A 12883-nucleotide genomic window follows, 5' to 3' on the forward strand; every position below is an offset into this window, starting at 1 on the left:
GTGTAAGGGTAGAGACTGAGGGGGGGGGGGGGGGAGATTCTTGAAATGAAAATAATGTAAATGGGCTGATGGATTTTGGCTACAATGACACATACTTTTGGATTTGAATATTTGGATGTTGAAATGACAAAACATATCCAAACCAAAAGGCCTGCAACGCGTCAGTGGCATAATCTCCGAGATAATTGCCTGCTGGGGCTGTATTGTGCCGTTGCAGTATCTACTGGCAGGTGCTTCACATGTTTCCACACAGTTAAATCTAAATTATGGCAGAAACATCACGGAACATCTATCCAACTCACACAGCAAATGTAAAAAAACTTTCCTAGATACAATTTTACAATGAAGTTGTTAAGTACCTCTCTTAAGAAGGAAGGCCATGTAAGAGATCAAAGTTAAAAAAAATGGAAGTACTGGAAAAGGTATACCAAGACTGTAGTGACAGAAAATTTATTCCATTTCAGTGTAAGATTAGAGGCCGTACAGGTTGAAATGTCAAGTCTAGGAAAATATGATTTGGTTTCTTTATTTTAAGGTTGGTAATGCTTGACCACTCATGGTCTTTAATGAATGTTGGAGTGATGGGTGAGGCTACAATGGTAGGTAATAAGTACCATTGATAGACTTCAACTAGACTTCAGCACTCCACAAAAATAATGCAATGGCTACATTTTAGTTGTGATCAATGAAAAAAACTTTGGTACCTGAAGACCAGAAGATCTACACTGTTTTGGATATTTTTAGTGTTGTTTCAGAGGAGAACTGTGTGCTGGCAAGGCTTGGATCTCTTCCAGGCATATTATTTAGATACTGTGGTAAGAAAAATAATTGGTAGTAGGGAGGTAGGCGTGGTCTATTGAGAAAGAGTCAATTTGTCTTTTGTCAAGGATGACGTGTCTCACAAATCTGTTGGAGTTCTTTGAAGGTTGTGATTATCCAAATATGGAAGCGTGTTGTTATTTCCAGAGGCTTTTGATGAGTTCCTTAAACAGTCTCCGGGTGTGAATTTGTGAAAATCACAGAATATAATGAAAACTAGAATTTTGCTAATAAGATTTTGAATATCTGAACCATAAGCATTTAAACCTGGTCTGCAAAATTATGGGTACACCGTGTTGCTTGGTCAGAAATTTATGACAAAAATGACTTTTCTCACTGCTACATATTGTACATCCTGGGCCTGCTATCAGACCAGAAATGTGGCAATAGTAATTTGCTAATACCTTTGTCTGATAGTACCGTGCAGGAAGAGAATAATAGTTTGAGATTAGTCTGCCAAATAATGTATTGTTTTACAATATTTGACTATGGATCCTATACAGATGTTATTTACTCTATTATAAAGTTTCTTCAACTCCAGGTGTTTCTCCTACTAATACATTCCTGCCAATGTAAATATTGAGAAGCCCTGTAATCCTTCTTGTTATTACAAACTACTGCAACATGGTTTTTCTGAGAACTGATCCTTTTTCTGTCAAAACACTGGCAGTTCCTGCTTCCTTTAAGTGTCTGTGCTTGAGGTCAGTGACTGATAATTCTATGTTTCATCACACTGAAGCTCTTCAGTTTTGTTGGTGGCTAGAATTGTGTGTATGTATAGGTATGTGTATATATGTATCTGTATATATGTGTACCCATATCTATGTGTATATATATGTACCTAGATGTATACCTAAATATATATTTAAACATACATAAACCCAAAGTAAATAAATGTATTATATATGTAAAATATATTAAAAAAAGTACTTTGGGTAAAATATTATGCATAGGAATGTAAGGAAATTACTAAATGGTGATACAGTTTGTACAAGGCTATAAGTGAAATATGCTATAGGGTCAGAGAATGACAGAGGTTGGAAAGAACCTTTGTGGTTTCTAGTCCAACCTCTTGCTCGTAGCAGGGCAACTTTAGTGTTAGAGCGTGTTGCTAAAGGCCATTCTCGTCCTGTCAAATTTTGAAAGTCTCCAAGACTGGGGATTCAACAGCCTCCCTGGGCACCTTTTCCAAGGCTACATCACTGCCACAGTGAAATTTCCACCCCCACCCCTCCAATCATAACATTATCTAGCTGGCCCTGGTTGTCTTCTCAAGGTCTATCCTTTATTTCTTGAGTTTATATGCATACAGGAAGCAACAATTCTAGCAGGTTTAAAGCAAGCAAGCATCCTTCATTGGCCATGGACTTACTGAGGGCTGTGTTGGGGCTGATGCCCTGTAAGTGCAGCAGGATGGGCTCTGGGCTGTGTGTTTTGGCTGCTGCTGCTCTGCCTTGTTCCCTGCCCCTGCACAACAGCCCGGCCACATCCCAGCCGGCTGGGGTTCTTGCTGCGTGCTCGTTTCACAGGGCTGCAGGGTTAGGCAGACAACTGATAGGGTCTCTTAGCCTTTTACAGTTTATTACAATGTGTAAGAAATACATTTCCAGTTTTTCTGCTTGGCTTCTTTTAGATTAAGGACTGGTTTTGAGCATTGTTCCTGATTCTACCGTTGTTTTTTTTTTTCCTTTTTTTTCCCTGTATCTCTCACAGTAGGAGCGCATTGGACATTGTTCAGGGATGGTTTTTGTAAAATCACACCAGCCGCCTTCTTTTGGTTGACTCTTGTTACAAAAGGAACAAGGCAGGGTTAGGCACTTTTGTGCCGACTCAGCATTTTATGTTGTCTCTTTCATGGTAGAAGACTGAGTAAGCTCTTGGGCTTCATTTCACGTGTCCTTGCAAGAAAATGGATTTGTAAGTCTTTCCTTACCTGGCAATGATTTTCAGTAGCCACAGAAGTTTGAATGCGGTCTGCATAATGATTAGTAGGTATAAAAAAATTTTTACGTATGTGTTCTTCAGTTCTAGATAATTTTCTGTATTTTGAAGAGAAAGTTTGTTTATGTCTATGTATTATATATACACACGCATGTTTTAATGGGTATATTTAAGTAGCTGTGTATACATATTTAACTGTATATATAGGTGGATAGATATACACAAATATTTAATTTCCTCTATATCTATCATTTATGCCTATAGTATTACTTATTTTTTGGGCTGTCTGAGTTTAGAGTAACAATCTTGCACTAAGATTTTTCTGCCTTCCAGATTCTCTTACACTCTCACTTACTACCGTGTTTTGTTTTGTTTACTGGGTTGTAAACAGCACATTATGCAGGCTGCCCACCTGGTAGCATCTCGCTGGCAAACTCCCAGCATAATCCTTGAGAGTAGGTTTTGGTGTCTCTTCTACTCCAAAAATCACAGCATCTACTTCTGATGGGCGCGGTGCTCCTGCCAGGAGTCTCAACCTGACCCCGTTCCAGGAAATGGCGTGGCAGCCGGGTGTTTCCTTCCCGGCACACCGCAACTGCCGGACTTCACCCAGAAGCTTGTCTTCCATCTGCTATCTAAAGATGAAAGGACTTCAGTGACTTCTTATTGTTGTTGTTGTTGCAGCGCTTATAGGAGAAGTGAGCACTTCATAGAGCTTATCTGCAGAAGCCAGACCTTGCGGGTGCATCCCTTCCCTCCCAGGGCGCAGCTGGTTGCGTGCTCTGCGCCCAGGGCTGGCTTTGGTGCAGGCATTCCCATGCTTTACATCTGGTCACAGGCCAAAAGACACAGCGCTCTCCTACGTAGGAGCAAGCTTTAGTAGTTTCATAACGCTATGGTCGCTGGTTTGGGGTTGGGTTTTTTTTGTTCCGTTTGTTTTCTGAGCTTTTCTGGAGTGGATATTTGGTTACGGGTAACTACATTAAACCTTTGGGTCATTACTTTATTGTTAGTTGGCAGAATTCCTTGTATTTATAAACAGTCTTTAGACCTGCAAATCAGTGTGTCTCTGGGACGTCACATTTCCTCCTTCACACAGTTAAGTGAGGGAGTAATAAATCTGCAGGATTGTTTTTTGTGGTTTTTTGTATGTTTTTGGTTTTTTCTTAAATAAGCAGGCTTGCATTTTATCACAGTACAGAATACAACAATGCTTCCACAAGTGCTTTAATATTTAGGATATTTTACTATTTTGGTTTCCCATCTTCTGTAAAAATGTGTCAGTTTTCTTTCTTGTTGTGCTTTTGTTTAGTAGCCACCTGCAAATGTTTTTCAGAAGAGCACACACAATTATTTTTTGACCGTTTTTCTCTACAGATTCTGGTAGAGATCCTCGACTTCCTCTGACATCTAGATGAGTGCTTGGTTTCCGTTGATTTCAGTTTTAACCTGATAAAGTTCCCAGTGATAGTAACCACAATTTATTTTTTTTTTCTTTCTTTAAACAGTGCTTTTACTATACACAGTTTTCTGTAAGGACCAGGTGCATCCACACCCTACTATTAGTGATGGTTACAGTAACTTCTTTCAGTTATTGTATTACTTTGGTTTTTTTCTTGTCCTATATCAAGTTACTCACATAAAAGTAAGTTTCTGAATGTAGGTGTAGGAAATTGCATGGCTCTATGCAAATGTTAAGTGTATCTCATGACCTTGGAAGAAAATTGCAAACATGGGTAACCCTTTGAGTAAAAATGAAACTGGCAAAAATGAAACTGGCAAAAATGAAACTGGCGAAATAAAATAAAAATTGTTTTTTTCCCTATGGACAAGTACAGAAATGCCTTCTGATCCGCACATCCAGGATCTGGACTAGGCAGGAACTTCTGTTGCCTTTTTCTAACAATTTGGAGTTAGGAGGATCTACGGATTTCTTAAATTTGTGGATTTTAGGGTATAGATTTAGTCTACCCTCATAGCTGGGCTTTCTAGACATCTTTTTCTTAATGTAAATTTGATCTGTCATAAACAGATTTGCTTTCTTTTTTCTCAATCTTCTTTGCAAGTATTTTCTTCTATTTCAGGCTTCTCAGCTTTCTTCCTTGCTTCTCACAGTGTTTTTATATCAGCCAGTGCTGTCCTTTATTATCTGAAATTTAAAAGAAGTGTTTGGCAGTCTGTCCTGTTGAGAAATTGCTGTCACTGGGAAAATCATTCTTAAAAACATCAAACAATCTGGAAAACCATTTCAAAATCTAGCTAGTCTCTGTTTTCAAAGACTTGATCATATCATGGTGTTGTAGATTGAACTGTGTCTTGGGGAGCTTTTTCCTAATGAGGTTTGTTTCAGCAGGCACAATGTAGGGGGCATTTACCTGGGCTGCTGGACTGGGAGCGAGTGGTGGGGAAGTGTGAGCCAGCATTGCTTTAACCAGTGTTGCTTACATGTTCCAGCTTTGCCCCGAATAATTCGGCCAGTCTGGAGGTTAATCAGACCTTGCTGCTATCTACTTTGCTACTAAGACACACCTTCTGTAAACATCAGCGCCTTTTTCTGTAATGTCCGAACACACGTGGGGCATGTAGGTGTGCAGAACTGGGTGCAGCTTTCTGTGCTCAGATAAGAAGTTTGTTTTTTTTTTTTTTTTTTTTTTCCCAAAGACAAAACTGACAGTTTGTTTGAGGTAGTTTTATGTGAGAAAATAAATTAGCATGAAAAGTTGGGTAGTGTTGGGAGGAGATATGAATAATCTGATTTATCATATCCTTTAATTCCACTGGAAAGGTCACACCTCTGTATCCCAGGTTTTGGTGTGATAGGGCTGTGTTGATTTTGGCTCACACACTGGATTTTATCCATAGGTTGCTCTCCCCCAAGAAGGGGTGAGGAGTAACTGTTCAAAAGCACGTTCCACCTGGAGTAGGTAACATGGTGTCTGTAACTCTTCGGGGTGGCTCAGAAACCAGCACTGCCACCTGTGTCGTGCTGCTGAGCTTGAGATGCTCGTGGATGGATCTGTGGAACCCAAAGCTGCTGCTGGGAGCAGGAGGGAAGGGAGAAGTGGAAAAAGGGGGCGAAGAGGACCCACCACAGCTATGTCCTCTGCTATGGCTTTGGGAGGGTGGAGGAGGAGATGTTTTCTCTTGGGTGAAGATGCCTGGCAGACCCCTGAGATTACATTGCTGCCTTTGCAGTTTATGGGGTGGGCAGTGGAGGAGGTGAAATTGGACTGAGACACCCATTCGTCCAGATCTGCCTTTTTCACTAACAACCTACAGGACACTTGAGCACACCTCATACTAAAGGGCATCTGCTGTTTAATTCACCATTCTAACGCTCTTCAAATTCAAGCTCTGGTGCCCCCAACATAAGAAGGTTGGAGCAAGTCCAGAGGAGGGTCACAAAGATGATGAAGGGGCTGGAGCCCTTCTTCTGTGAAGACATGCTGTGACAGTTGGGGTTGTTCAGCCTGGAGAAGAGAAGGCTCCAGGGAGACCTTGTAGTATTTTTTCAGTACTTAAAGGGGGCCTTCAGGTAGTGTCATGATGGGAAAAGGAATAACAGTTTTAAATTGAAAGAGGGTAGACTTAGGCTAGATATCAGAAAGAAATTCTTTACTTTGAGGATGGCGAGACGTTGGAACGGACTGGCCAGAGAAGCTGTGGATGCCCCATCCCTGGAAGTGTTTAAGGCCAGGTTGGATGGGGCTTTGAGCAACCTGGTCTAGTGGGAGGTGTCCCTGCCCATGGCAATGGAGTTGGAACTAGATGATCTTTAAGATCCCTTCCAATTCTAACTATTCAATGATTCTATGAAATTAGGAAGAGAAAAGAAGGTGATGGTGTGAGTCAGCATGTCCACCACGCACCATTAACAAACCTAGTAAGCCTGGTTCCTAGCCCACAGCGTGCAACTCACCGTGAAGCAAGATCCTGACAACGTTTGCTTTGTGATGCCATGATAGTGTCTATGTGGCAACGTCATATATCTTAGTCACATAAATCAGGTTAAATCAGATATAGCAGTGATATATGCTGTTTTGAACTTCCTGAGAGAAGCTACAGAATCTTGAACTTTCTGTATTTTCAGGCATTCAAAATGAAACTTCAAAACTTAAAGATTTCAGTAGTCTAGAAAAATTTTCGTTTTGTGGATTGCTGAGAATAATTTTTACATCTTGGTTTTCAACACATCCTTTTTTCCACTAAAAATGTTCCAGTACATGATTTCTAAAAGAGAAGTATACCTTCAGAAACTGTGAAAGAATTTGCACCAATTGTATTCTTAACAAATCTTTGAAACTCACAGAACATTTCATGTTTTTTCTTAAAATACATGTAACTTGACATCTAGAACGTAAAACTTGGAGATTGGAAGTGTATTTTCCCTTGCCGTGTTGCTGTTGCAGTTGTGGTAGAAGTCTTACATGAAAGTATGTCAGCAACCATTCCTAATTAAGCCATGGCAGCGTGCCCGGGGTGCACACATTCATGCTGTCTCTCCCCTTGTATAGATACATATCTCTAAGAGAGAAACAGCTCCTTACAATGAAATAAATTGAGTGATTACATTAATTGACAAAAACGTTCTCTAAAATAGCCCATTTAATTTTGTTTAGGCATTTCCTGACTGATGTCTCCTTAGTTTCTAATAAATAACCTATTGTAAAACTTGCCAACAGATTTTTGTAGTGTAGTAGATTCCAAACTTAAATTATGAAACTTGCCAGCCGTATAGTCCCGGTTAGACTGTGACTTGCAAGTGCAGTGTAAAAACATAAACCCAAAAGCCCACAGGAACGTGGATGTGTATGATGGTACCCCTTTATGTGCTTTGATTCAGTTTGCACTTTGTGGAGGCAGATGTTTGAGTAGGTGCTGGAGTGAAAGATCCAGGAAAGATGGTACGTAGTGAAATTGGTTTTGAGTGTGTGCTCAGGCACAGCATTATTCTCTCTCTCACTTGTGTCTGGGAATGTCAAGATTCATGGCTGAATACAATTAGAATTTTTAAAACGTAGACGTTTATTATAAATTGATAAACTAAAGCTGTATGTTGTGGCGTTTCTTGTTTTATACCTGTCAAGCCGCAGTGATCAAGCAGGAGGATCCTTGGAACATCACCCAGTGTGGCAGTGGGTTCCTGAGGGACACCAAGGAGGTGCAGAAGCAGGCTGGTGCCGCAGCAGGGCAGTGTCCCAGGCTGCTCCTGGAGAGGTGGGATGGGGCAGCCCCGGCTGCGTTCCCTCTGGCTGCAACTCTGCTGTGCACAGAGACTCTGCTTGTGCGTTTTCTAGGGGGCTGCAGGGAACAGGAGATGTCAGAGGACAAAGGCTGAGGACAGAGTTTGCGTTGCATTACCAATTATGGTTATGATCCATTATATATATATCAGTGTTTTTCAGTGAAATCCAAGTGCTATTTAAAACATATCTTTGTTTTGTTGGCTTCAAAAAGGCTGCTCTCACGCGCTGGCAATGGATTTTTCCTCAGTGAGTGATCCTGCTATCTGGTAACTTTTTCCAAAATCAGCTTGACCAGAAATACGTGTGCTTTCATGAAGAAAATGAACCCACTCAACATGAACACATCTTAAATTTGTGTTGAGGTTGGGTTTTTTTAATATATGTAATTATTATCTATATAAATACTGAAGTTCGTGTGGGTGAATAAGATAATGAGAATAGTGAAGGAATATGTCGGACTTCAAATGACAGTGCATCTGGATTTAGTTATGATAATGAGGTTCAAAGTGATATATCAGGCAGCTTGTAGTATGGACTGTAGGTAGTTTCCTGTCACTTAACTTTTCTATGGCTAAAGTTAAACATCTGCTCTGTAGTTAAACCTCTGTAGACAAGGGAGAAGTCTGTTTGTGCTAGATAAATGTCTTAAGGAGAGTGAGGTGAATCGCTTCTGGATTTGTCTTTACGGACATGCAGATTTCAGCTGATTAGCTCAAAGTTAGCACCTAGCTTTTAGGTGGCTAGCATTAGTCTTGTCTTAACATGATCCCCTATGTTGGGAAAGAATGGTGTTACACATTTTAGGGTGGCACTAAATGTGCCTTAGTCAGAAGCCGAAAGCAGCATGCAGTATAGGCATTATAAATATACATTCCCAGTATCTGCAGAAACATATTTTTCAACTGCTGTCACCAGTTTGTATCCTCCCTGTCATATTAATGACATATTGTAACTGATACGGGTTTGTTTTTCTGAAGAACCCAAAGTAGGAGTGAAATGATTCACTTGGAAAGTAGGAGCTTGGATACTTGGGTGACACAGAGAATAAAAATACATCCTGAAGTTTGCAAAGGTGAATACAGAAGATGCATTGCTGAGGTGGTTCTGTTGTAAACAGGGGTTGGGAAATGGAAAAGCTGAGCTACGATCACTAGGCTTTCAGTCAGGTTTCATAATTGTAGCGAGGTTTTTTTGAAGCTTGTGTGTCTTGCGCAGTGGTAGTGTTTAGTATCCATATGCATGCTGTTTAATTGTTATTCAACAACACTTCTAAGCATTTCCATTTCAGGGATTCATTTTTAATTTTTTTTTAATGACTTTCTTACACTATTATTTTTCCAATGTTTGAACACTTTAGGTTTGTAATCTCCCTGGTGGGATTATTTTTGAAGACTGAGCAAAGCTCTTTGAAATTTCTTTCAAAACAGAAAGATATGGAAAATTGTGCTTCATTTCACCAACAATACTTGACGCTGCCAACAGCTGAGCTCTTGTAGTAATCTAGTAAGGAATACATGTCTGGGAAATAATTTCTGAGATGAGCATGGAATCTGCATAGAAGTTGAATTACTTTATTTTTCTCTAATTTTTTAAAAATTTCAAAATTTTAGTATGTCTAGACGTGATGATTAATTCTGCCCAAAATAAACTTAACGTACTAAAAAAGCTAAGCTTCCATTTGTGCTCTGGAAGCTTATTTCAATGTGCGTGTTGAGAGATGGCTTCTTTCTTTGGCGGGTTGTGAGCCTTGTCCAACGGGGCTGTTCTAGGGATGTGGGGCTGCAGGGGATGCGGGCATCGCTTGGGGCAGCCCAGCCAGCAGCCTGCCCTGCTGCTTGGCGAGTTGCTTCTCTGCACTTGCGTGCTGCCTTCCACCACGGAGCTAGTAAATAAAACACCCTTTATAGTTCTGGCCTTTTTCTTGACTTCAGAAACCTAAGAAACGTGTACTCTGGTATGTCTCGTAGGAGGCTGACCTTTTCCCGCCGTGCAGGGTGTGCTCATCGAAGGAGGCAGCAACGCACAGTGAATCACAAACAGTTTGGGGACTGCCTTGCTCTGCGCCAAATTATGTTTCCTGTCTCCAGCATGTAATTTTCAGGCAAATCCATTGAAGTCTTTAATCTATAATTAGGCTTATAAGCTTCTTCAGACTTCTTGGATTTCCTTTTTCAAAGAATGGGATACAACATTAATATTCTGTGATTCTTTCAGATATGTTTTCCAGAGAAAGCTTTCCTGGAGGTTTTCTATTTACTACTTTTTTTCATTCGGTTTTCTAAAATAGTTCGGTAAAGATCCCATTTCCATCAAGAAATGAACTGAAATTACCTGGTGCAAGTGACTGTGATACAGAAGAAGAATTTTTTCCTGGCAGTGCTAAGAGTATAAGTTTTTCAATAGGCTAAAGTAAATATGTATTCCTAAAATTGGATTCATACAGTAGGTTTTCAGCTCTTTTTTTTTTTTTTTTTAAAGTTAATTAAAATGTCACTCCTTTTTTGTGCGTTACTACATAAACATTTGGCAAAATAAATCACTTCTGTCACCAGCCGATGGGGCGAGGCAGTTCTCTGTTAATGCTCCTGTTTGCCTCAGGACAAGTTACAGTCTGGATGGACATTTTTGTACTTCACTGTATAAGTATGTGTGTGTATTGCGTATCTACGTATGTGTATCTTTATGTGTGTATGCATGCATACACATCATACACAATGGATGTTGTTGCATAGCATTCCTTTCATGTTTGGGAAGCACTCTTCTGTGTGCCTCCTCTGCCCAAGTGTCATTTCTCCTCATTGCCTTCTCATTTTCAGGTGTTTGTTACTCAAGTACTCTACAGACTTTTTTTTTTATTTTGTAAGAATTTTAATTTTAGGAATATTCAGATTCAGGCTTTTTTTTTCTTTCTATACCACAGATCTTAAAAAATATTGCCTAATCTTTAAAGAAACCGAGAGGAAGTCATTTTTATTGCTAACAACAGCATTAATTGATCACTAAATATATTCTCAATGTGCTATAGGAATATAGTTTTCTTCTGATATCATTGTCTGAGTGTTCATAAGAACTTTAGCTCCCCTGAATTCACCTGCTGTCACGTTTTCTGTTGAGCAGTTCTGGTTTCCATCATCAGCTCCCAGCAGTGTAGTTTTGGAGAGCTTGCTGCTGTTCTGTTTTGATAGGAGGGATGTCCTACCTGCTTTGGTATCATCTGGTGTGATCCAGTAGTCTACATAAGCTGAAGTATGTCCTTCTGCCCCGTACAAGCCCTGGTGATGCCAGGCAGTAAGCTGGAGGCATAAGAAAATTCAAAGATCTCTAAACCATTTCTGTTGGTTTCTCACAGAACTGCTCATACAGAATGCTATAAGAAAAGGGGAGAAATGACAGTAAATACTGACATTATTTTAAAATTCTTTCAGACCGGGGGAGTCTTTAACAATTTACACATTTGGCTCAGCTGGAAGTTTCTTGGCATCCTTACACTCATTTGGGGAAGTTCATATATATATATTTATAGCACATACATTCTGGAGCTTAATCCAAAGGTTTGCAAACTTTCTGGCTCTCCATAGAGCCAAAACCATGCATTTCTATGTATGTCTGTGTTTTTTGTGGATTTCACTATTATATCTTGGCAGTTCTGTGGGCTTCCCAAATTCTGCTCAGTGTACATACTGAACAGTTCTGTAGCTGTTTCGTTGTTGTTTGTTTTTCTTTTTATATATTGCTGTTCCTTCGCAGTTATCTTTTTACTGTCTAGCACTTGTTTTATTTTCCAAAGCACAAGTTATCAGAAATTTATGCTACTGTTTTTACCACACTTGGGTTTCATATTTCCTTTTTTTTTTTCTTTCTTCTTTAATCTGGGGCATGTTTTGACCATTGCTTGTTCTTCTACTTGGCATAATTTTGTGCAGACAGCTACTGCACGTACATCAGCCTAGAATATCTCCTATCATTTTTCTTTAAAATTCTACAACCTCAAAAAAATGTTTATAGTCATAATGTTGTGGACATGGGACTTCTGAAATACCAGCTTCCTGAAAGTGTTTGTATGACTTTTCTGTGTACACACAGTTCTTTTAAGATGCTTTATTATTCTTGTTTACAGTTAGTAAGTAGCATGTGAACTCTTCATTTGAGAATAGTTTTCTGAAAATTAACAAATGCTTTTGCACTTGTACTAAATATAATCCTCTCCTTTACAGATGCAGAGAGGAAAAGTATGATTATTACAGCCTGCCGAAGACCTCTGTTGTGATAGCTTTTTATAATGAGGCTTGGTCAACGCTTCTGCGAACTGTTCATAGTGTTCTTGAGACATCTCCAGATATACTTTTGGAAGAAATCATCCTTGTAGATGATTACAGTGACAAAGGTAGGAAGAATAATTCTAAATGATGCTGATTGTTGGTGGGGTTTTAGGTCAGTCAGGCACAGGAGGAAAAGATATGCTGCTTGGGTAATATACCATAAAATTGTATGACATAAGCACCTAATTGGAGAACGTGGGGTTTTTTGTAGTGTGCCAGTGTAAACTGAGTTCTGGACCAAATTTAGTTTAAAACGGGGAAACACATTTGCTGTGTTGTAACATGAGTACTTCCATATATAGTTAACTATGGTCTGGATAACTAAGGTTGGAGCATTTCAGATTCCCTACTTTGAGCAAGTTTTGATTGCTCCAGGCTTTCCCTGGTGTAAGGTACAGTATGGAGTTACCTGGTTATCTGTTTCCATTTGAATTATGGGATACAAAACAGTGCTGGCTTTTTCCACCAGACATGAATTTTGTTAAGAATAAAACTTTTACATGGAAGAAGTTTTGTGTAATGTTTGAGACTCATTTAACAATTTGGAAATGAATTAGA

At 39.6% G+C, this 12883-nt stretch overlaps 1 protein-coding gene across 1 annotated transcript in view; it reads left to right on the plus strand.

The window, feature by feature from the left end:
- GALNT12 (polypeptide N-acetylgalactosaminyltransferase 12) overlaps window positions 1-12883 on the plus strand; it is a 46958-nt gene that overhangs the window by 2352 nt on the left and 31723 nt on the right. The window contains exon 3 of the mRNA XM_014938437.1: window positions 12221-12390. Within this exon, the coding sequence (XP_014793923.1) occupies window positions 12221-12390 (170 nt within the window). The remainder of the gene's footprint in view (window positions 1-12220; window positions 12391-12883) is intronic.

This window comes from Calidris pugnax, unplaced genomic scaffold, assembly GCF_001431845.1.
Source record: "Calidris pugnax isolate Ruff unplaced genomic scaffold, ASM143184v1 scaffold13, whole genome shotgun sequence".
Classification (NCBI taxonomy): Eukaryota; Metazoa; Chordata; class Aves; order Charadriiformes; family Scolopacidae; genus Calidris; species Calidris pugnax.